At 48.4% G+C, this 25,300-nt stretch overlaps 2 protein-coding genes across 6 annotated transcripts in view; both read right to left on the bottom strand.

Moving 5' to 3' along the window:
- Window positions 1-7,417: 7,417 nt before the first annotated feature.
- On the bottom strand, window positions 7,418-18,781 carry MFSD6L (major facilitator superfamily domain containing 6 like). The gene has a single exon (XM_061391034.1). It carries the CDS (start codon window positions 18,598-18,600, stop codon window positions 16,807-16,809), a length of 1,794 nt encoding a protein of 597 aa, XP_061247018.1. The 5' UTR covers window positions 18,601-18,781; the 3' UTR covers window positions 7,418-16,806.
- Window positions 18,782-19,965: 1,184 nt separating this feature from the next.
- The window catches only part of PIK3R6 (phosphoinositide-3-kinase regulatory subunit 6), a 39,696-nt gene continuing 34,361 nt past the window's right edge, over window positions 19,966-25,300 (bottom strand). For all 5 annotated transcript variants that reach the window (XM_061391031.1, XM_061391028.1, XM_061391029.1 and 2 more), the window contains 2 exons: window positions 22,649-22,761; window positions 19,966-22,062 (listed from right to left, as the gene is read on the bottom strand). In XM_061391031.1, the coding sequence (XP_061247015.1) occupies window positions 21,955-22,062; window positions 22,649-22,761 (221 nt within the window). In that variant the 3' untranslated portion in view covers window positions 19,966-21,954. The remainder of the gene's footprint in view (window positions 22,063-22,648; window positions 22,762-25,300) is intronic.

The following is a 25,300-nucleotide window of genomic DNA, read 5'->3' on the forward strand; positions in this document are numbered from 1 at the left end:
CCGCAACAAGAGGAGCCACTGCAGTGAGAAGTCTGTGCACGGCAACTAGAAAGTATCTCCCACTTGCTGCAACTAGAGAAAAGCCCACACAGCAACAAAGACCCAGCACAGCCAGAAATAAAAATAAATCATATATATATATATAAAATACTTGGATCCCTGTGATGTGCCTGACACTCTCCTATGCTGGGGACACAGCAGTGAACAAAACAAGGTTCCCCTCTTACAGAGGTTGAATGAGCAAATAGGAAACAAGCCTCCGGTGACTCTATCTGGGGATGTTGTCTTCAGGACGCTGGTCCCACTAACACCATAAGTGACCATAAGTGGGGAGAGGGAGGGAACTGGGACAAGGAGCCAACTAGTGCCCACAGACCCAGGCATCTCCCATAAAATCTCCTCAACTGGGTTGTTTATCCTCCAGGCCCTGTGGGCCCAGGGCCTATGAGCTTTTCAAGAGCTTACAACTATGTCTGAAGCCTGGAAATGATTATTGGCTCTAGAATACAGAAAGGAAACCACAAAATGAAGAATAAATGTTTTAATTAAATGCATACAAACAGAGTATTCCAACTCCATGAATTGTTAATTTTAGCGTTCATACAGCATTTCACACATTTGAAAGTAATCTGTGGATTTGATTTCCTCATTTCTCAAGAATTCCCAATTATGCACAGTTTTGGAAGAAAATCAAAGCAAATCACGAATTAAATGAGTTATTCATAGACCAAAATTTCAAAAGTGTATTTACAAAAATCCTCTCTTTCCCCCCACCCCCAAATTATATTTAGTGTTGATGCAAATTACACTTTGTGTCGATGGAGTGCATTTTTAATCTCTTTGCAGTGGCGGGGGGTTTAGGGCTGAGTCGTGTACCCGGCAAGGCTGGATTGTCTACAGATGGCCCAGGTAGGTTGTCACTCGTAGGATTGTGCAAGGCCGGTGGCCCCCTGACCCCAGCCATCTTTGCACGGAATGATTCTGTTATTCCGTGTTGGCAGTCTGCTGAGCCTGAGGGTGACACGCGCCTTCAGAGGCACTTTCAAGGGCCTCTTACAGGGAAAGGATAACGCAGAACCTTGGTGGTATTCATCTCAGTGACTGGTCATGGGCCAGCTCTGACCTTGGTGCCTGGCCCCAAACTTCAGCGTGCTGTGGGACTTGTCCTGGACATTGTAAATGACTCCCTGCTGTGTTCTGATGTCTGATTTCTCAACACTGGTGTTTCTGAGAAGTGAACTTCCAGTGGTCCAGACTAACAGCTCTGCTGGGCAGCAGCAGAAACCATCCCTTTCCTCCTGACCTTGATGTTCTAGGAGTGGCGGCTCTCTCCATCAGGAAGCTGACCAATGCTGTCTCTCTGCGGGAGCTTCTGCCAGTCACCATGTCATCACCTTGGGACAATCTGATGAGCAGGAAGAAGCTTCTTGTGCTCTGATCCAAGTTATTCCAACTATTCCATTATTCTCCTCGCCTGAGACTCCAGCTCTGACACTTTTTTTTTAACCTCAAATAAGTATTTCAATATTGTCATATGTCTATCTTTTTTTTTTAAAGACTTTTTTGATGTGAACCATTTTTAAAGTCTTTATTAAATTTGTTCCAATACTGCTTCTGTTTTATGCTTTGGTTTTTCTGGCTGCATGGCATGTGGGATCTTAGCTTCCCGAACAGCAACTGAACTTGCAACCCCGGCATTGAAAGGCAGTCTTAACCACTGGGCCATCAGGGAAGTCCCCACACTTCCGTCTTTAAGCATGAAACCTGATTTCTCTGAAGATGAAATATTGCCCTTGAGTACATATATACGCAGTAAAAGCATAAAGAACTACTGAGAATGATAAACTGTGAACAGGGTAATGCCGACTACCTCTGGTGATGGTGGAGACAAGGTTACTATATATTGGTCGTGAGTAATGTTTTAGATTGGGCACCGGGGACATAAGATTTCATTATATTATTCTGCGTAGTATGTTGGTAAGTCAGAAATGTTTAATAATAAATTAGAAAGAAAAGATGGCATCTGCTCCCATGGTGGGTTAATCGCATTCGTCAATCTCAACACTTGCTGATTTCTTCTCCAAGCCTCTTTCCAATCAGTGGTTTTTCTCTTTCTCTTGTGACATCTCTTTCTCTGCCAACAACGTCTTCTCGTTCCTTGAAACTTGATTGACATTCCACCCTCTAACTTGACATTCATTTTTGTTAATAACTCTCTCTCTTGTTGGGTGTCCCCCCCAAAAAAAATGTCTCTTTATCTCCTTGGAAACTGAGTGGTCTTAAAATATCTCAATGTCTCTTACCTCCCGCCTCCGTGTGTACCACATGGAATCACAGAATTTTAGAGCGAGGACAACCTGAGATCATCTATTCCAAACTTCTCATTACAGAGAAGAAAAGAATGGAGACTTGGAGATTAAGCTTCATTTTCAGTAACATCAAATGAAGCTGACCTCAAGTTTCCATGAGATTCCACACCAGGGGCTAATCTTTGGTCCTGTCCTGAGATGCTGCAGTGGTGGGAGGGAAGTTGATGGACACCTGAACCAAACACAAAAACGAATAAGAAAACCCTAGGAAAACTGAAAGAGGTTGGATCGCTCTCTTTCTCTCTCTCTCTCTCTTTCTAATCGTAGTCTGGACTTCCCTGGTGGCTCAGTGGTAAAGAATCTGTCTGCCAATGCAGGAGACATGGGTTTGATCCCTGGGTCGGGAAGATCCCCTGGAGAAGGAAATGGCAACCCACTCCAGTATTCTGCCTGAGAAATCCCATGGACAAAGGAGCCTGGTGGGCTACAGTCCATGGAGTCACAGAGTCCGACACAACTGAGCGATTAAACAACAATGGTAGTCTAGAGCAGAAGAGGGCCAGATACCATAAAATAGGGCTTGGACCGTGCCATTTCTCTCCTTCACGTTGCTCTGGGGAAAATCACTGTGCTCTCTACTTTCACTGTATTCAAAGAAAATAGCATGAGCCCATGTCAATGTGATGCTAGCCTGGAATAGGGAGGCAGCACTGGAGCAGATACAGGGGCATCCAAGCTAGACACACTTGAATGTTCCCTCTTCCAAGGGATGGGGAGTTACGAGAGGGAGGCAGCCCCTGGAAAAGAAAGTGTCTGGGGAGGAGGTTCTGGAAGATTCACTGAGAAAGAGTATTGCCTGGTTGGGAGAGGGAAAGTGGAGTGGTTGCTTTCAGACAGACTCTCTGACTGCCCAAGGACACACTGCCAGCCAAGGTCGTTGACGGTTCCAAGAACACATGAGTTCAGGAGGGAAAAATACTGAGATGTCTGAGGAGGGTACCTGTTATAAAAGAAAGGGAATGGACGGAAGAACCTGTATCGAAGGAAAGAGAACTAATGGATCAAAGGAATAAGCATTTAAAATAAATATAACAAATGGGGCTTCCCTGGTGGCTCAATGGTAAAAAATCCACCTTCCAGTGCAGGAGACACGGGTTCGATCCCTGGTCTAGGAAGCTCCCACATGCTGTGGAGCAACTAAGCCCGTGTGCCTCAACTACTGTAGCCAGAGCGCCCTCAAGCCCATGCTCCGCAACAAGAGAAGCCACCGCAAGGAGAAGCCCGCACACTGCAGCTAGAGAGTAGCCCGTGACTAGAGAAAAGCCCACATAGTGACAAAGACCCAGTACAGCCAAAGATAAATCAGTAAATAAAATCATTTTAAAATAAGCAAATATAACTAATATTCTCAAAGAGAGGAGGGAAGATACTGGAAACACGAAGCTAGAGGCCAGCATAAAAGATGAACGAATTCAAACAATATACTGGATTTGAAAACTGAGTGAAACACTTAATGGATGCACTGAACAGTAGATGGATGCAGACAAAGAACAACTAGTAGGTAGAAGACCTTTTTCAGCAACTCTCTCAGAAGGTGTCAGAAACAGATTAACAATAAGAGCTAATATACAGAGGACTGAGGTTAAAAAAACAGAAAAGCTAAAGTAATAATGAACATTTCTTAAGAAGAAAAAAATGGGAAGGGATGAATGTTTGAAGAAAAAAATGACCAAGAATGTCCATAGCAGGGACTTCCCTGGCGGTCCAGTGATTAAGACTCCATCCTCCCAACGTGGGGGACATGGGTTCAATCCCTGGTTCAGTTCAGTTCTGCTGCTGCTGCTGCTGCTAGGTCGCTTCAGTCGTGTCTGACTCTATGCGACCCCATAGATGGCAGCCCACCAGGCTCCCCCGTCCCTGGGATTCTCCAGGCAAGAACGCTGGAGTGGGTTGCCATTTCCTTCTCCAATGCTTGAAAGTGAAGTCGCTCAGTCGTGCCCGACTCTTAGCGACCCCAGGGACTGCAGCACGCCAGGCTTCCTTGTCCTTCACCAACTCCTGGAGCTTGCTCCAACTCATGTCCATCGAGTCGGTGATGCCATCCAACCATCTCATCCTCTGTCGTCCCCTTCTCCTCCTGCCCTCAATCTTTCCCAGCGTCAGGGTCTTTTCTAGTGAGTCAGTTCTTTGCATTAGGTGGCCAAAATATTGGAGTTTCAGCTTCAGCATCAGTCCTTCCATTGAATATTCAGGACTGATTTCCTGAATCCCTGGTCGGGGAACTAAAATCCCACATATTGCATATGTGACCAAAAAAATTAAAAAGCGTCCAGAAGAGACCTCAAATTGAAAAAAAATCTCATCTCTAGGAAGGAAAGGCAACAACAACAACAAAAAAGCCATACCTAGACACAGTACAATGAAACATTCTTTTCCTCAAATTTGGGAAGATTTTATGGATAACCAACAAGGACCTACTGTAGAGCACAGGGAACTCTGCTCAATGTTATGTGGTGGTCTGGATGGAAGAGGGCTTTGGGGGAGAATGGATACTTGTATGTATATGGCTGAGTCCTTTTGCTGTTCATGAGATGCCATCACAACATTGTTAACCGGCTATACCCCAATACAAAATAAAAAGTTTAAAGTTTGGGAAGAGTTTAGCCATAAATTTTTTAAAGTATTCTTTATTTTGCTCTTCTCCTCTGGGACTTCTTCTGCGTGTCTGCTCATATGCTCAATGATACCCTATAGATCTCCAAGGCTTTATTCATTTTTATTCATTCCTTTCCTTGGATCAGGGCTTCCCCGGTGGCTCAGCAGTAAAGAATCTGACTGTAATGCAGGAGCTGCAGGGAGATGCAGGTTCGATCCCTGGGTCGGGAAGATCCCTTGGAGAAGGGAAAGACTACCCACTCCAGTATTCCTGACTGGGAAATCCCATGGACAGAGGATCCTGGTGGGCTACAGTCCATGAGGTCACAGAGAGTCAGACATGACTGAGCAACTCACACACACATATTCTCTGAAGTGTGTAGCCCTTGAGTTCTATTACCCACTTATCCCCATCTTCCGCCTTTTTTAACTTCTTATTTCAAAGTCCGGTTTCCTAGGCTTCAGTCCTGGTTCAGTATAATTTAGTGGTAAGCCACTAAACTTAAAGATTTCCTAAATGCCTTGCTTAGACATCTTTTACCCTCTGATGAGGACAGTCTATGTCTGAAGACATACATTCAAACTTTACTAAACAGACTTAGCTTTCACTTCCTGAGTACACGAGGCCTGAGGGTCAGTCAGAGGGGAGTGTCTGCAGCCTTCTCCCAAAGGTCTTTCCTAACCATGTACATGTGCACAGCCTTCTAGATCCCTAGGGACATGGTGGAGCTTTGCAAAGTTCCCTGTGGTTTTCTAGTTCTCCGGGGCTTACTTTAAAACAGTTGTTGTTGGCCAGGCTTTTGTTTGTTCCAACCAAAATCACAACCCTAGGCAGCTAAGAAATGACTAGCAGAACACTATTGTTTGGGATGATGTCCTAGAAATACCACTCCCACCGCCCCCACTCTGCCCCACGAGCTGTGAGTTACATCAAATAGCCATAACACCTTGGGAATGGAGATTTTTCAGGTAGCTTCTAATTTGGACAAAATACTAACATGTTCTGGGGCTTCCCAGGTGGCGCTAGTGGTAAAGAACCCGCCTGCCAATGCAGGAGACATGAGACATGGGTTCAATCTCTGGGTCTGGAAGATTCCCTGGAGGAGGGCATGGCAACCCACTCCAGTATTCTTGACTGGAGAAGCCCATGGAGCCTGACGGGCTACAGTCTACAGGCCACAGAGTCAGACACGACTGAAGCGACTTAGCACGTAGCACGCACACATTGACTGCTCTAGGAATGTGCCTTTAACAGAGCTCCAGAAAAAATCGGTTTTCTCCACCAACTTTGAGACTGCTAACTTTTCAAGGCTACTGGGCCAGCAAGCTGGGGAGGGAGAGAGGACAGGAATAGCCCCAAGTTAAAAGGCCACGGACAGTAATGTCTTGTTGAGGTTCAGGAGTTTCTCTTGGATAGATAATTTTCAGTTCAGTCAGTGGCATTGGTACATTCCTAGAGTTCTAAAATGGTTGGTTTTAGTTGTATTGTCAGTATTTTTGATGTTTTTGTGGGAGAGTGGTTCACCAAGAACCACACTTCACTATTCCAGAAGTTGATCTCTCTAGAAAGCATTAAAAAAAAAAAAAAGTGCCTCAGGAATATGGGAAATGAATTGAATCGAGGATGACTCAATGAGATATGCAAGTTATGTACATAAATTATTACATATATTAAATAAATAAAAAACCCAGCTAATTCAGAAATAAAGCTGTACACTGGAAGTGTGGCTGGGGAAGGGGCATGAGGAACCAGCAGAGGGAGGAAACACTGGAGGGCGCTGAAATTATGCTAACACATAGATTTGTCAAGAAGTTGACAGGGAGACTTCCCTGGTGGTGCAGTGGATAAGAATCCACCTGCCAATGCAGGGAATACCGATTTGATCCCTGGTCCTGGAAGATTCCATGCTATGGAGTAACTAAGCCACAGCCCGTGCTCCACAATAAGAGAAGCCAGCTGCAACGAGAAGTCAACTCACTGCAACTAGAGAAAGCTCAAGCACAGCAACAAAGACCCAGCTCAGCAATAAATAAATAAAATGTTAAAAAGAAGTTGACCGGGGCAAGAATAAACATAAGTAAGGATCATAATAAGCTAGGGTTACCCATGAGAAGCGTATAAATGAGATGCATTGTTTTCTACAGAATAATTTGATTTTGCCAATGGAAAGTAGAAAATCCAAACTTTCTCACTGAAGAAAGGGCATTGTGAACCATTCCAAAGATGGAAAGGAGTAGAAAGAAAATATAGCAAACAGAAAACACTAAATGAGACAGTAGATGGAAGCCCTAACACAACATTAATAAATATAAATGAGGATAAATTAAATTCACAAATCAAAATACAGAGACTCTCTGACTGACTCTTAAATCAACATGCAATAATATAATTTTTTTAAATAAGAGATTGTTAAAGCAAAATTGGAAAAAAAGTTCTGGCACATAAGAAAGAATTCCACAGTAGCAATTTTAATATCAGAAGAAAAAAAAATGAATTTAAGGTAAAAATTAACAAAGGGAAAATAGAGATGCTGTATGCTAATAAGGAAAATAATAAATAAAGGAAAAACAACAGGGAATTCCCTGGTGGCCTAGTGGTTAGGATTCTGGGCTTTCACTGCCGTGATCTGGGCTCAGTTCCTGGTCGGGGAACTGAGGTCCCACAAGCTGTGCAGCATGACTAGAAAAAGAAGAAGAAATAACATCATAAACATATACATGCCCAGCAATGTGCCCTCAAAATATATAAAGCAAAAAACAACTAAAATGGGGGAAAATGGGGAGGGGAAAAATAGGAGCAGGGAATTAAGACATACAAACTATTATGTATAAAGTAAGCTACAGGGATATATTGTACAACATGTGGAATATAGCCAATAGTTTATAATAACTACAAATGGAGTCTAACCTTAAAAAAATGTGAATCATTATATATGTTACGGAGAAGGCAATGGCACCCCACTCCAGTACTCTTGCCTGGAAAATCCCATGGATGGAGAAGCCTGGAAGGCTGCAGTCCATGGGGTTGCTGAGGGTCAGACATGACTGAGCAACTTCACTTTCACTTTTCACTTTCATGCATTGGAGAAGGAAATGGCAACCCACTCCAGTGTTCTTCCCTGGAGAATCCCAGGGACGGGGGAGCCTGGTGGGCTACTGTCTATGGGGTCACACAGAGTCGGACACAACTGAAGTGACTTAGCAGCAGCATGTATGTTACACATCCAAAACTTATATGTTAATACATCAACTATACTTAAATAAATAAATAAATGAAATGAAAAAATGAGGGAAATGAATGTATTAACAGTTACATTTGGAGATGGTATCACAACTCTTTCAGAATAGGATACATCAAGCAGATCAAAGATAAGCAAGATAGAATATTTGACTAACACAACTAATAATCTTAAACTAAAATATATGTACACACATAACTCTTTATACTGACCCAACAAAGAAAATCTTCACAAATTACAAAGAATGACACTGGTTATATTTTCCAACCACAATGAAATACAGTTAGGATTGAATAAAAGGAGAACTCTTAAAAATCTCATATTCCTAGGAAAAAATTAAAATTACTTTTGGGCTAAGGAGGAAATGACAAGGGAAATTATGAAATACTTAAAACTGAATTACAATGCTAAGGTTTGTGCTGAATTACAATGTCCAAATTTGTACTAAAGCAGCGCATAAGGGAAATTAAAACCTTGACTATGTTTATTGGAAAGCAAGAAACACTGGGAATAAAAGGTGTCAGTGTGTAACTGGAGAAGTTAGGGAAAAAAAAAAAGCAACATAGTGAGCCACATAAAGAAGGAGGAAGGCAATAAAATAATGGGAGAAATGAAAAGAGAGCAAAACAGTGGACAAAATTAACAAAACCAAACACAGGTCCTTTAGAAACATTACATACAAACTTCAGAAAAGAGTAACTAAGCAAAAAAGCACTGTGTTCTGCTGAGTGTGGGAATTTTTTGCCCACGCTTGTTACGTTAAGGCTGCAAGTTGGTGCTTCTGCTGTGGAGAACAGTGTGGAGGTTCCTTGAAAAACTAAAAGTAAAGCTGCTCTAAGTTCCAGCAACCTTACTCCTGGATGTATGTCCACAGAAAACCATAATTCAAAAAAACACATGCCCCCTCAATGTTCACAGCAGCAGACATGGAAGCAATCTAAATGTCTATCAAAAGAGGAATGGATAAAGAAGATGGGGTACATATATACAATGGAATATTGCTCAGCCAGAAAAAGAATGAGATAATGCCATTTGCAGCAACGTGGAAGGGCCTAGAGAGTATCATACTAAGTCAGACGGAGAAAGATACGTATTATATAACTTATATGTAGAAGCCTTAAAAAATGATACAAATGAGCTTTTCACAAATCAAACTCACAGCCTTGGAAAACAAATTTATGGTTACCAAAGGAAACAGTGGTGGTGGGGGGGCGGTAAATTAGGAGGTTGGGATTAACGTGTATACACTGCTATATATATGGGGCTTCCCTGGGGGCTCAGATGGTGAAGAATCTGCCTGCAACACAGGAGACCTGGATTTGGTCCCTGGGTCAGGAAGATCCCCTGGGGAAGAGAATGGCAACCCACTTCAGTATTCTTGCCTGGAAAATCCCATGGACAGAGGAGCCTGGCGGGCTACAGTCCACGGGGTCACAGAGTCAGACATGACTGAGCAACTGAGCACACACACAATAACCTATATGGGAAAAGAATCTGAAAAAAATAATGTGTACACACAACGGAATCGCTTTCCTATACACCTGAAACTAACACAACATCATAAATGAGCTATACTGCAATTTAAAACAAAAAATTTTAAAAGAAGAGAAAAAAATGACACCAGATGAAACACTGGTGAAAGGATACTGTGAAAGGAAATATGAACTGAGAGCTTCAAACGCTCCAATTTAACCTTGGCTAAAATTATAGTTGGAGCGAAGGTCATAGACCACAGGTTGAAAGTCTCAGGAGGAATTCACTTTTGCAAATGCAAGGTATGATTCTTGATCCTGGCTTACAGCCTGGAGATGAGCGTCACCAGCTTGTGAGTTCCCCGAAATCCTTCCATTTCCCAAACCGTTCAAATTCCTTGCAGGGTGGACAACAACCCTCCGGGCCTTACAACTGCTTAGGCCTTGCTGAATCTTTTTTTTTTGGCCCTGTCATGAGCATCCACAACTTCCCCTATCAGATAATCAAACCCCCAGCCCCTGAAGTGAAAGCACAGGCCTTAACCACTGGACCACCAGAGCAGTTCCCTTGCTAAGTCTTTTAGTAGCTGGAGAACGAAGGAACAGCTGCTTTGCTGAAGGAAGGAGGCAGCGGCCCTCCTGCCCTAGGGCAACCTCAAGCTCTCTTAGCGCGACAGGAGCAGAATTGAGAACCTACTGTTCACTTCAGAAACCTCAACTCCCAGAGCCAATTCCTCCTTTAGACCTGCCTCTTTTACTTAAAAAAAAAAAAAATTGTGGTAAAACATAAAACTGACCACCCTAAACACGTGTAAATGTACAGTTCAGGAGAAGTAAATCCATTCATGCAGTTGTGCAACCAACCTCCATCCTCTTTCATCTTGGAAAAATTAAACACTATGCCCATGAAACGACACTTCCTGTTCCCCCTGGACCCCAGCCCTGGTAACAACTGTCTACTTTCTGTCTGTAGGAATCTGACCGTGGGAAGGACCTCATGTTGTCACCAAGCCAGGTTCATCTGCCCAACGTACAGTGAGCCCGGGATGCTGAGGTTTGCCGCAGAGAAAGGGTCTATTCAGGAGGCAGACAAGCCAGTAGATGGGAGAACTTACCTCAGGTCCACCTCCTGGAAGACCAGGCATTTACAGGTATTTACAGTATTTACAGGATGCAGAAGCAGGGTGGTTTGAGGCGCGGGGAGCGTGGGGAAGGGTGATTGGAAATGAGAAAAAAGTGAGGCAGTCGTTCTGTGCAGGTGCCGGTAAAGCTACGTCAGGCTTCCCCACCGGACCTACATTCAGAAAAAGGCAGCATTTTTTGTTTCCTCCAACAGCGCACAAGGGTTTCAATTTCTCCACATGGTTGTCAACGCTTGCTATTGTCTGGGTTTTTTCGTTTTTGCTGTTGTTTTTAATAGCAGCCATCCTAATGGGTGTGAAGCGGTGTCTCACCATGGTTTCAGTTTGCATTTCCCTAATGGTTATTGGAGATGGAGAAGAGGGCGAGAGGGTGAGATGGTTGGATGGCAACACAGATGCAATGGACATGAACTTGGGCAAACTCCGGGAGACAGTGAGGGACAGAGAGGCCTGGTGTGCTGCAGTCCACGGGGTCGCGAAGAGTTGGACACGACTGGGCGACTGAACAACTACAAAATGGTTATTGAAGTAGAGCATTTTGTCGGGTGTTTGTTGGCCATCTGTATACACTCTAAGGCGAAATGTCTATTTGAGTCCTTTGCCTACGTTTCTAATCAGGTTGCTTGATTTTGTTACGTTCTAGTTCTTTCTATATTCTGGATATGAACCCTTGGATCTTCAAGTGGGCCATGCAGCCGCTTGCCCTGTTTCTGTCACACTTAACACTGACTGTCACCCACTCTGATCAAGACTGAAGCAACAGAAGGGTAGCCTGTCTCAGGAAGAGATAACTGAGAGGCTGCTCTGAGCTGGCAGCGCTGCTGGTATCTGTGTTTCTTACCCTGTCTCCTGGAGGTGTCCTGTCTCTCACTCAGAGCCAGCTCAGCATCATTGACAGCATCAGTGGCACCTGATGCTCGGGGTTTTTTTTTCTGTCTTTCCAGCTCCAGGAGCTACAGGGTCCTCAGGAAGCCGGCCTCACCCTGAATTGGAGCTTTGGGAAGAGCTGGGACTGGGATTGCCCAAGGAAGCCAGTGGGGGCATTTCCCCGTGTATTTGGTGCCCCCTGGTGGAATACTTCTGAACTGTGAGCTGACCCCCTTCCCCTCACTTCCCGTCTTGGATTGGATCAGCAGCCCTCCCCTTATAGCCCTCAGCCTACGCCTCTTGCACATACTCCATGTGGAGCTAGAAAATGGCCTCTCTGGCCTGAGAGGATGCCCTCGCCCCTTGCACAGGGCAGAGGTGACACAGGAGTCCAGGGCTGCAGCCTATGATGGTTGACATGTGCAAAGCTGGAATTTAGATGACATTAGTATAGACAAAGCTATGGTCTTTCCAACAGTCATATACAGATGTGAGAGCTGGACCATAAAGAAGGCAGAGGGCCAAGAATTGATGCTTTCAAACTGTGGTGCTGGAGAAGACTCTTGAGAGTCCCTTGGACAGCAAGGAGATCAAACCAGTCAGTTGTAAAGGAAATTAACCCTGAACACTCATTGGAAGGACTGAGGCTGAAGCTGAAGCTCCAATACTTTGACTACCTTGAGCAAAGAGCCAACTCAGAGGAAAAGAGCCTGATTCTGGGAAGGATTGAGGATAGGAGGCTATGGAGATGACAGAGGATGAGATGGTTGGATGGCGTCAATGGACATGAACTTGGGTAAACTCTGGGAGATGGTGAGGGACAGGGAAGCCTGGCGTGCTGGGTTGCAAAGAGTTGGACATGACTTGACGACTGAACAACAAACCAAGGATGAAGTTTTCTGCACTGAAGGTGCCTGCTTGGGCCTCCCCCTTCCATCTTAGATGCACACCCCTCCCCCGACCCCTGTCCTGGATTCCCTACCCACAGGCTTGCAATTCTAGCCCCCAGAGACTGCCTTTGGGTTCATGCCCTGGGACCCTGGCTCTGAGGGCAGGGGGGTCATCTAGGGATGGGGCTTGGGGCTCCACATGGCCAAGCTGCACAGCAGACCAGGGGCTCTGTGCCAGACTCAGAAATGAAAATAAACATTCAGAGCCTGCATCCCTTGGGTTCCAGGACACCATGCGGCTCTGCCGGGTGAGAAGGGCCAAGGCAATGTGACGTTGGCTCAAAGAAAGGGATCATGTCACCAGATGGCACAACTTAAAAGATCATAGAGACCAAGATGTTGTTTTTCAGACTTGGAAGATGAGACCAACAGGTAAGTAACTTGCCCGAGGGGTCATATCTTAAGCTTTGCTTCTGTAGCAGAAGCCACCTCACCACATCACCCTCCCATCACAGACCACAGGCTGCAAGGATCCAGACGAACTTCAGTCCAGTCCAAACTCATGTCTCCAAGCTATCTCCCAAACAGAGCTGAAAAGAGAGTCAGGTTTCCTGAACATAGCTCTGGAAAAGCCTCTGGGTATTGTGAATGCCTTCTGCTCTGCCCCATATCACAAGTATCACTAAACAGCCGTATCCCTGGGCTCAGTGACAGTCATCCATTGTAGAAGGCAACTGGTAGGCCTAGGAGTGTTTTTGCTATACTATCTTCCATTTTTATGATTTAGGTGCTGGTTTTCTATCACTCTGGACTCTGCCACTTCTACAGACCTTTCTCCTTATCACATGGGTTCAGAATTGCAAAGTCATCCATGATCCTTGATACCTCCTTCTTCTCTGACCTCCACTTTATTATTAATCAATAACCAAGGGCTATGTTATTGATTCCATCTATGACACTCCTTTGCATACTGTATTAGTTTTCTCCGGCTGCCATAATAAAACACCATGGGCTGGATGGTTTAAACCATAGATGTTTTCTCACAGTTCTGGAGGCTGGAAGTCTGGTTTTGAATTTTAACCTTCAGAGCCTTAGTTGCTTCATCTGTAAAATGAGTGGATGCTCTGACTTAATGAGATGGCTTTGTCTTAGCATGGATATCCCAGATTTTTGCCACTCTGGGGTTGGGGCCCAGATGTCTCCCTGAGTCCAAAAGGTCACACAGGGCTTCCTTGGTGGCTCAGTGGTAAAGAATCTGCCTGCCAATGCAGGGGAAACAGGTTCAATCCCTAGTCTGGGAAGATCCCACATGCCTGGGAGCAGCTAAGTCCACGTGCCACAACTATTAAACCTGTGCTCTAGAGCCCAGGAACCGCAACTATTGAAGCCCATGCACCCTAGAGCCTGTGCTCTGCAACAAGAGAAGCCACGGCAATGAGAAGCCCGAGCACTGCAACCAGAGAGTAGTCCCTGCTCGCTGAAACTAGAGAAGAGTCCACGCAGCAATGAAGACCCAGCACACCCAAAAGTAAACAGAATTGTTGGGGGAAAAAAAAAGGTCACACAGAAAACTACCAACACTGGTGTTTTCCAAAGTACCCTCTAGGGCACACTAGTTCTGCAAGGTAGTGATGTGCGAACCTGGAAGAAGGTTGATACGTGTTACGTCAGGGGAATTACAGGGCAGACAAAGCTAAACAAATTTGTTGGCTATGGGCTTTCCAGAGTCTTTAAACGCTCATATGTATTATCAGTTTCTAAGAGGTGACATCATTTACATCATTTCTTAAATTGTTTAGCCCAGAATTATTTTTTAATACCCCTACCCCCGCCACCCACCATCCCGCTAGAATCAAGTACTCTGCAAAACTCACCTGGGAAATGATGGTTTAAGTCAGCCTGGGCAGAAAGGTTAATTGCTCCTCCAATTTTTACTTTCCTCTGAGCTCGAACAAACATATGCTAGAACTCTGTATCTCTGATAGCCACGAGGCTGCCAGATAAGAATTTCATTTACTTTTAATGGTATGAAGCTGAACTGATCCAACGGCTTGTTACTAGAGTAAAAGTCATACATCTTGGTTCTAACTCTTTGTGACTTGATCATTCCTTCAGTATGCAAGCCCATAATGATCATCTCCATTAGTTTTTCTCCCGGCACTCAATCATCATGCCTACCCTGCTCTTCCTGAAATTCTATTTGAGCTTCTCACTTGACATTCAGCTTAACTTGTCTTTATCCCTGGGTATTGATGTTTTCTGTTGGGCCTGCCGGCTGGCCCTTATCCCTGGTTTCTGGAAGACAGCCTCTAAATTCCTGAAATTTCCTAAGGTATGAGTGTCCCTGTTATTCTTGGTGGGTCTCTCTGGACCACACCTGTATTTATGGTAATGAGGTGACTCTGGGAGGGCCCCTGGTTTATGGTAATGAAGTAACTAAAGATAGGCCCTGGTTTATGCTAATGAATGACTCAGGATGGACCTCTGACTTATGTTAATGGAGTGACTAATGAGGGACCCTAATGCTAATAAGATGACTCAGAAGGCTGCCATGCCAGATAGACCAACCACATGCTGGAAGAGAAGTTTGGGGCTTGGAGTCCTGTGACATCAGCCTGACTTCTGGGAAGTGGACAGTGGCTAAATGACTCAATGAACCATGCAGCTATAATGGAGTCCTGGTAAAAACCACAGATGCTAGAGTCTCCCCAGTGGATATCGGTGTGCTCAGAGGTGAGGGGTCCTGACTCCGTGGGGAGAGGACTTGCCCATTTCACCTTTGGGACTCTCTGAACCTCACCCTATGAGTCTCTCCTCTTGGCTGTTCTGAATTGTATCTTTTGTCTACAGTAAAACTGTTATGCAGTCCTTTCCTAGGTTCTGTGAGCCATTCTAGTGAATTATTGAACCTGAGGAGGAAAGTAGGAACCCCAAATTGGTAGCCAGTTGGTCAGAAGTGAGGGTGATCCTGGGGACCCCCAAATTTGTGGCTAGTGTCTGAATTGAGGGCAGTTGTGTGCTTCTTAACCTACGGTGTGACTCCTGGTAGCTGGTGTCAGAAGCCACTGCAATTATGCTGAGCGCAAGGAATGGGACATAAAAGGGTACGGTACATTCTAGGAACTTCCCTGGTGACCCAGTGGCTAAGACGACAGCGCTCCCAATGCAGGGGGCCTGGGTTCGATCCCTTGTCGAGGAACTAGATCCCACATGCTGCAACTAAAAGATTCCATATGTCCCAATGAACGCTGAAGATCCTGCGTGCCAACACTAAGACCCAATGCAGTCAAGTAAAAATTTTAAATGATGCAGTGAATGATTCTGATTGATTCATAAGGCTGTTGTGGGCAGCCCAATGGCACAGGTAGCATGTGGACCACCGGTAGCATCCTGGCTCTGGAGGTAGTATAGACCGTCCTGGCCGTAAGGAGGCTGCTGCACCCTTATCAAAGCAGATGCAAAAAATCTCCATGTGCTCTTACATGGTGGAGCCTGCAAAATTGAGTCCAAAGGACTTGAAATGACTTTTGCTCTGACTGAAGTATGGGAGATGAGTCTAGTATCCTACTCCTGGTGACACACACACTGGAGAGTAAGAATGAAAACCTAATCACCTCCACACCCATCCAATATACATTACACTTCCTATCACTTTCTCTTATTGGAGACTTAAGTATCTGGGTGTGAGTATAACACTTGTATATCAATGCAGAGAGAGACAGGTAAAGAGAAGAGTTTTGGTTTCATTATCATCCTGACCTGCCCTATAAGATAGGCTTATGCCTTAGGATCCACAGGAATGCATGTGACTCACCAAAGTCAAGGCCCCCTCTGCCAACTGAATCCTGCAGGTCCCATCGCCTTCCCGGCCCCATCAGCTTCATCTGAGCACTTCAGCCACAGCTGAAATCAACAACAAACCATGCAAAGCTCTTCCAAACCCCATTGCCAAGAGAGTGACTACAGAGGGAACATTTTTTGTTTTATAGCAAATGTATTCTTGCACCATTATTTTCCAAAGATTGAATGGCCAAAAGTTGAATCTCCTTTTACTACAAAAGTAAAGAAAATCATGCAGTGAGATGACCCCGTGGAGCTTTGGCACAGACACACTTCTCTCTTGCAGGGCTTCCTGAAGCCCCGCAGGACTTGTGGGCTTTGCCCTCAGCAGACTGAGTCTTGTCCGTCCCTCCGACTCCTTCCCAGATCAGTGTGCATCCTGGCTCTGTCTCTCAGCCCCTCCAGTCAGAGTGTTCCTCCCTTATGGCCTTCACTAGCCAGTCCCGTTCGGTCCCCTGCTCAGAGTCGCTTGTGTCACTGGCTTCCACAGTCAGCAGCTTGGAGTAGTTGATTTTCCGCTCCTGGGGCAGTCTGGGCTGGATGGACAGGAACAAGGCCAGCCAGAGCAACAAGAGGACGCAGCAGGCCTGGTAGAGCACGGGCAGGCTGAAGCGCATCACCACGAAGCCCCCCACAAAGCTTCCCAGGCTGGCCCCACTCCCACAAACGTGGGCTCGGAACACGGCGCTCAGGGGTCTCTCTGTTCCAGGAGTGGCCAGGTGCTCTATGGAGGTGCTGACTGCCCACCACAGAGCCCCGTGGCTGAGGGCGCTCAAGATCTGAGCCGGCAGGACGGACCACCAGCTCCAGAGAAATGAGTAATACAGCAGCTGCCCCGCCAGGCAGCCCAGCCCCAGCCCCACCGTGCCTACCCTGGACAGCTTCCTAAGCAACAGAGCTTTGAAAGGATGAAGCATAATTTCCCCCAGCAAGCCCAGGGCCACGGAGAAACCCATGATCAGCTCGCTGCTCCTGTGGTCTTTCATCTGCCAGAACAGGAAGTTCTGCACTGCACTGGTGGCTCCTCCTGTCAAGAAGATGGTGAGGGCCAGGATGGTGAGGTGGGGGTCGCCGACCACGAGGGACAGGGCTTTGACCGTCCTGTAGCTGGGCTCCTGCCGCCGGCAGACAGGAACAGGAAAGGCGATGCTCACCAGTAAAGCCAGGGCGCTGACCAGGGAGTAGCCGTAGAAGTGCACCACGCCCCGCGGGCCACTGGTCGCCAGGAAGCAGTCCAGCGGCCCCACCAAGGCCGCAATGCCACACACACCAACTGATGTGCCCAGCAGCCTCCACACCCATAGGCTTCTGTGGCGGTCAGTGGCATCCACAAAATCCAGGTATTCGTAGAGGCTGTCGTCGGCCACCTGCTCCAGAGGGGATGTCAGCAGCTCCCAGAGCACCATGGAGCCCAGTGAGAGGATGAAAGTCCACTGCAGCCCTTCCAAGGAGAGGCCAAGGGCCCCACCATCCCTCTTGGCTGCCGACTGGTTGGCTGGACTTGCCAGCACCGTGCCCCCAGCAAACAGAGGGAGTGGTGGACTGAACACTCTAAAAGCACCTTCACGGGGAGAACCTGTCACTCCTGGAGTGTCAGGATGGAGGAGAACTCCGGATCTGTTCCTGGTTCCTTGGGTGGAGCCCACGGAGGAGCTGGGTGGATAACTGAAAGGTTCTTGGGCACTTTCCCCAGGCCCTTCTCGGAAGCCAAGGGTTCCAGCGACCCCAGAACTCCTCTCCCCTGGGAGGCTGAGCGCCCCCGCTGGGGAGTTGGAGGCTGGCTCTGAGGCCAAGGTGACAGTCACAGTTAGTTCGACTCCCGGTGGTGGGCCCTCGGCAGTCAAGCTGTGGCTTCCATTACACCGGCGGTCCCCTGGGTCTCTGTCCAGGGGCGGTACCAGGACCATAAACAGGCTGGCCCCCGCCGAGCCCAGCAGCGAGGCTGTCATGAGCACCCTCCGCTTCTGGTGGCTTCTGGCCAGGAAGGCACAGAAGGGAGCCCAGGAGGCAGCGATGAGGTGCTTGGTTCCCATGAGGATGCCCACCCAGGGCGCGGCCAGGCCCAGCTGCCGCAGGTAGAGGGTCAGGAACGGGGTCACGCAGGCATCCCGGACTCCACACACCAGGTGGAAGAGCTTGGCCACCCTCAGCGCCCTGCTGACGTCCCACTGCGGGTTGGCGCTCATGGCTGCCGGGCTCCCTCAGACCCGGGCGGGCGGCGGCCGCCGTGTCCTGTCCCCCGGAGGGAGGCGGGGGAGCGAGCCGCAGGGCGCCTCCAGCCTCTGGCGGCGCCGCGGTCACCGGGTCAACGGCCGCCCCCGCCCCCACGTCCGGCCACCGGCCCGGAAGTGGCCCCGCCCAGGAGGACGCAGCACCTCGGGGGCGGGGGCTGCGCACCTGCCGGGCGCACCTGCGGGGCGCCGCGCAGGTGCGGGAGGCGTGCGCACCTGTGGGTGCACAGGCTGGGGCCTTCGGGGTGAGCTCCAGGCCGCCCCTCAGGGCCCCCGTCGCCTGCGAGGCTGAGTTACCTCCCTGAACTTCTAGAGGCAAGGAAAACTTGGGGAGCGAGAATGGAATTCGTGATATGACACCCCGCCGGCCTCTTCACGCTCTTCAGGTGTTTACTCACTGGCCCCCTGATTAGGGACCATCCAGTTCCCCCTCAGGAACCGTCCCTGCCACCCTCACTGACAAATCCTGCCCCTCCCCAGGCTCACCTGCTCACCTTCCTGCTTATTTTCCTCCACAGCAGTGTCCATGTCAGACATACTGCTGCTGCTGCTGTCACTCCAGTCGAGTGCAACCCCATAGACGGCAGCCCACCAGGCTCCCCTGTCCCTGGGATTCTCCAGGCAAGAACACTGGAGTGGGTTGCCAGTTCCTTCTCCAATGCATGAAAGTGAAAAGTGAAAGTGAAGTCGCTCAGTCGTGTCCGACCCTCAGGGACCCCATGGACCGCAGCTTTCCAGGCTCCTCCATCCATGAGATTTTCCAGGCAAGAGTACTCAAGTGGGGTGCCATTGCCTTCTCCGGTCAGACGTGCTACTGGCTTCTATTTCAGGGGTTTATCTTGTTGACTGTCTCTCTCCCATCAGAGTCAAAGTGCTATTTTTGTCCCCAGGGCCTAGAACAGTCTGATTGGATGTGAGCTGCCCATGGAAGAGGCATGACTTTAGGCAACACAGTTTTCTCCACTGGAGACATCCCCTGAGAGGGACTGACAGCTGAGGGTGGACTTGAGGTGGCAGCTCCTCCAGGCAGCCCTCCAGCACACCCCCACCCCACCAACATTATACATGTCCTGGATCGGTTTTTATTTTCGGCCACATGTGTGATCTTAGTTCCCCAACCAGGGATCCAACTGTGCCCCCTGCGTTGGAAGCACAGAGTCTTATCTTAACCACTGGACCACCAGGGAAGTCCCTGGATGGTTTTAAATTATCCCTAGGAGTGCTTTGTTGTCCATTTGGGATTACACACGCCAGGGGTGGCTAGCTAACATTTCATCCAAAAGTCACTCCAGAGGCAGTAATACTAGCATGTGAACAATCTTACATCAACGGAAGTGGATTTATTAATTATCCCGACAGATATTGGCAAAATTTCACATGTCACATGGATTGTTTATAATTTTTTTGGAGGCATTTCCTCCCTTGGTGAACAGGATATTAGAATCCAGAGATTCCAGCAGCCCAAACCCTTTGGAATAGCCAGCCGCCTTTACTCCAGGATGGCCCAGTGTTCAACAAGAGCTGTTCAGTGAACTTTTCAAGCAAGATTTCTTCAGAGCACCTAATTTGGCTGGGGGTGAGGATGAGGGGGCTACTTGCCAACGCACACCTGAATGTGCAGCAGAATTTTGTCTACGAAGTGCTTTCTTTGTAAGCTGGTGGGGAGATTGTTGGGGGAAGGCTCAGAGCCCTCCCTAACTCTGAGTAAGTCCTGCAAACATTTAGTTCAAGAATCTAGTACTTGTTGCTCAAATTGGTATGAATCAATTAACATCACCCCAATGACAGAAAAAGAAAATCTAGCCATGTTCAGTGATGCCAGTCATTTCCAGTTTAAAGTCACCTTAGTCACATTCAGGGCTGTTCCTAGTTCCCCCCTCTTCCCTGGGCTCCTCACGGGACAGCCTCAGTGGAGGATTGCACATTCACTGACCTGTCCATCTTAGCTGTTTAGGGTCGACTGCCAATGAGCAGCAGGGCCTTTGCCATGTGGTGTCCATCAAGATATCCGCAGTCCATATCCTGGGGTCCCTGCTGCCACCTCATGGCTGCACCTCTTCCCTTTCACAGTGAGACCCCTTGGGCTTGTCTGCATTCAGCTATCTGGGAAAAACCTTACCAGCTCCCAATGCCCACAGAGGCACAGGGGCTCTCTTTAAGGCTACTCTTGGGCCCATCTGCCTAAGCACCCCAGGCAGCCCCTCTTACACCATCTCCTTAGGCTTTGAGAATGTGCTCAGACTTGCCCCCTACTCCTGGGGCAATAAGGCCACAAGAGAAGTGCCTACTTCTCTACTCTTCGGTCCCAAACTTGGAAGGGACACTTCCATCCCAGAGTCACCATGCCCAGGTGATAGGTATGAACTTAACATCTGGATATACACTGTTGAACTCAAAGCCAATAAATCTGATGTCTTTAATCTCTGGCTCCTCTGAAACGAACTTGCATTCCCACCTCCACTTTGGCAATAGCGCAGGTCAGGAGGCCCTCAGTGAACGTGAATGAGGAGCTGGGCAGGTGGACAGAACACACCAGTGAATGTTTCACCAAGCTCTCACCTAGCTAAATGGATACATCAGGTTAGACTAAGTCGTGCCTCCGATGTCTGTTAAAATACACGTATTGAGAATTCCCTGGTGGTCCAGTGGTTAAGACTGTGCTTCCGCTACAGGGGGCGCAGGTTCGATTCCTGGTCGGCGAACTAAGATCCCACATGTCATGCAGGGTGGCCCAAAAGAAAAAATTTAAATGAAATAACATACAAGTATTGCTGGATATTAGATGACAGCAGAGAGACTTTAGTGTGCATTTACTGAATCTAACACGTCCTCTCACCTGGGAGAGACGCCCACCTGGGAGTGGTCCCAAGGCTGAAGGGAACAGCCTGGGTGGGAAGGGAGGGTTGTAGCTGCCGCTGCTTGCTTCTTGTTTTCCCCAGGCTGCCGGGCCCTGGCCCAGACCGCAGCTCTCATCTTGGTTTCAGCCTGAGTGGGAGAAGATAGTGGGAGAGGCGGGAACTGGAAATTCATGCAAGAGTGGATGCAGGCTTGAGGAGCTGGGTTCTGTGTGAACAGCTTGGTCACAGCCTTCTTGGGCTTTTGTGTGGGTGCTGCTCCATCACACCCATCCTGTGCTCCATTGCACTTGCTGGCTTCTAGATGCGGCTGAAAGCCGCCCCAGGGAACCTTTTCTAGCCACTGGGGCAGGGACGGGTGGTGTATCCTTTCTCTCAAGCCCGCCACTCTCGGACTCCCCTTCGGGTTCACTGGACGATGCCAGAGAATGTGTTGATGGGTATCAGAAGAGGCTTAGCCTTGGCTTTGTTCCTTTCCATCTCCTGCTGGTGGGAGCTGAGCCCCAGCACCTTGGATTTCTGGGTCCTGGAACACGGCTCTGGACAGGGAGCAACCTCGAACCTATGGGGAGAGAGAGAGGCCAGCTCAGGAGACCCATCTCAGGGGTCCAATCTGCCTGGGCATTTTAAAGGTATAGACAATATACCTTTAAAATATACCCTTTATTGTCTGGTATAGACAAGGGGGAGGGGCCGATGAGAGCTGAGGAAGAGTCAAAATGAGAAAGAGCAGCCTGGGGTGAACACAGGGAGAGTTCATGCCCAGGTGGGTCACTCTGTGTGCCTGCCTGACCCAAATACACCTTCCAGGTGACACCAGTAAGTGTCACATTAACTGCAGTGTAGCTGCCTCAGAAGAGCAGCCTGTGTATGCGTGTGTGTATTTGTGGGGGGGTGGGTGCAGTGCCAGCCCCGGGGATGGGTCAAGGGCTGCAGGCTGAGCGTCTGTAGAGGAGATTTAGGACAGTATAATCTCAGCTGCTGCCCACCTTCAGCCACTCAAGTGCTCTTTTGCCTGGATTTAAGTTATCACCTGAGTCCATACCCATCAGGGACAGCTGCCTGGCACAGGATCCAAACCCCCTTCAAGATGCTCAGGGCTCGAGGCAGGAGGGGGAGGGGCTGGCTGCCATGAAGCCCAACCTCACCTGACCACATCCTTGTACGTGCGGCAGCTGTCCTTGTCCAGCAACAGGGTCAGCAGCCTCCGGTCCTGGCTCTGGATCTGGATGTTGGCTGTCCGGAAGGTGTTTGTCACCACCTGCAACAGAAACAGCTCAGGGAGCGTCACCTTGGTAACAGACGGCCCAGCCAACACCTCCTGCCCAGTTCATGGGGGCCCCTGCCTCTCTTTCTGCAAGTGACTCTTGAGCAGTGACAGCCCCGCAGGAAGTGCTTCTAGGCTGCCCTGGCCCTTGACTTGCCCATCATTTGTGCAGTTCTTTTTTCCAACCTGTTGTCCTTAATTTAAAAAACAACTTGGGATGCTGCGGGTGGACCCTGCCAGATACTCCAGTGACCTGAGCACCTCCTATATGACAGGCGTGTTATGTGTGCAATTGGGGGATACGTCCAGGTTTTTATAAGCCCTGACCCCAGTTATTAGTTGGATTGCATACAAGATCATTTCCCTGGGGCAGAGATAGAAGGTCTAGAAAGTGGCAACTTACCCCTGTGAGTCAGACCAGGCCTGTATCAGTTTGTATCAGGGGACCAGTGACAGGCAGGAGGGATCCATCCCCTGCTTGGGAAACCTGGGTAGTGGTGGAGGAAACCCCGCCTTCCAAACCCAAAGCCCTGTGGCTTCTTCAAAATGCACCCAGGACCAAAGGAAAACAGCCCTGAGGCAGCCCTCCAACCTGTGGCCTGGGGAGCACGGAGGGGGTGCAGGGGGTTGCTATTCCTGAGAGGCCCCTCCCCCTGGACAGAGAAGGTGGAGCATCTTGGGTTCCAAATGGGGCTCTTAGGGCCCTTCTGGTCACTGGCCACTTCCACATGTGGACAGCAGCTTTGGGTGATCCACCACCACAGAGCACTAGTTTCTAGAGCCTTAGTCTCCACCTCTTTCAAGCACAGATCCGCCTTTCCCAAACATAAAGTTAGATTCTGATCTAAGTGGTCTGGAGTCCAACCCAAGCCTGGGCATTTTTTATAAGGTCACCACTGTAGGCAGGGCTGATCCATCTTCCTGCTGTCAAATTGCAGGGAACTGCTTCCCTGATGGCTCAGTTGGTAAAGAATCTACCTGCAATGCAGGAGACCCTGGTTCGATTCCTGGGTTGGGAAGATCCCCTAGAGAAGGGCAAAGGCTACCCACTCCAGTATTCTTGCCTGGAGAATTCCAGGGACTGTATAGTCCATGGGGTCACAAAGAGTCAGACACAACTGAGTGACTTTCACTTTCACAACCATGCCGAAGGGCTTCCCAGGTGACCTAGTGGTAAGAATCTGCCTGCCAGTGCAGGAGATGAAGGAGATGCAAGTTCAGTCCCAGGGTCGGGAAGATCCCCTGGAGGAGGAAATGGCAACCCAACCCACTCCAGTATTCTTGCCTGGAAAATCCCAAGGAGAGAGGAGCCTGGGGGGCTACAGTCCTTAGGGTTGCAAAGAGTCAGACGTGACTGGGCATATATGCATGCAAACAGAGACTAAACCTGGGGAGGTCAAGCACATCCGGGCATTTCTGCTGGACTTTTGTGGACTGGGAGGGTTGGCTGCCAGAAGTCTCTGGGCAGGGTGTGCAAGAATCTCCCAGGAAGAGAGTCAAAGCAGAGACTCCACACCCAGAGCACCCGGGTTCCTATCCTGGGTCTGCCACTTATTAGTTGTGTGACCTTGGACTTGATTCTTAATCTCTCTGTGCTTTTTGTTTCTCATCTATTGAGTACAAAAATATGTTACTATTAGCAACTACCTTGTAGGTAAAAGGGAACTCACTGGGGTGTTTAGAGTTTCAAAATTCCCACAACCAGGTTATTTAAAGAGGTCATTCAAAATAGAAACCGTTGTAAGGAACTGACTTTGAAAGAGGAAATACATGAAAAGGAAATAGGTCCACCCTGGAGCTCGAAGCTCAAACACAGCATCCTGTCTGGAAATCTCAGCTCAGTACAGAGCTCTCAGCCCATAGAGGGCTCCTCCAGGGCATAGGCTGCCCCAGAAAAAGGAAGCTCTGGTTAGGGGTGAGATCCTGCAGAGGTGGAGGCTGGATGAGAAGATCAGGAGACATCTGGAGAGCTCCTGCTGTGAGCTGTTCCCACGCTGAATGATGGGAGGATGGAGAAGGGCCTGAGCCCTACAGAGACCTTGAGATCACATCACTGATAGTTTTGCAAATGCTGCCATGGCCATGTCCCCAGGGTTTGGGGCGGGGGGAGGGTGGCAGCGGGCACAGACGTGGGGCCATAGCTCTCCAGGGAGGGGGGTGGAGGATGTGCAGGGAAGGGCCTCCTGGGGGAGATGACACCTGAGTTTAATCTTGAAAGAGAAACAGAGGTCATTAAAGGAGGACAGGGAAGAGAAAGGGAGGAACGGGGTTTCAGGCCAAGTGAGGCGCAGAGGAAGGACGGCCAGCACACTTCCAAATGTAACTGAGCAGGGTGCTATGGGGGCTTCCCGGTAACAGGCCCATCCCCCATATCCTATGCTTCAGCTCCTCTCTGAAGTACCTAGATCACAGTATTTGATGCACATTTCCTGAGTTGTTTTATTACAGATGCTAAAACCACCACCAATGGAAGAAATTAACTACATGATAATTATTAATTACATAATCATGAGCAGGTAGCCCTCAGACCCAC

This window comes from Bos javanicus, chromosome 19, assembly GCF_032452875.1.
Source record: "Bos javanicus breed banteng chromosome 19, ARS-OSU_banteng_1.0, whole genome shotgun sequence".
NCBI lineage: Eukaryota > Metazoa > Chordata > Mammalia > Artiodactyla > Bovidae > Bos > Bos javanicus.

Bases quoted from the DNA above. Each gene is read 5' to 3' on its own strand.
- MFSD6L (XM_061391034.1), bottom strand. From the start codon at position 18,600: ATGAGCGCCAACCCGCAGTGGGACGTCAGCAGGGCGCTGAGGGTGGCC.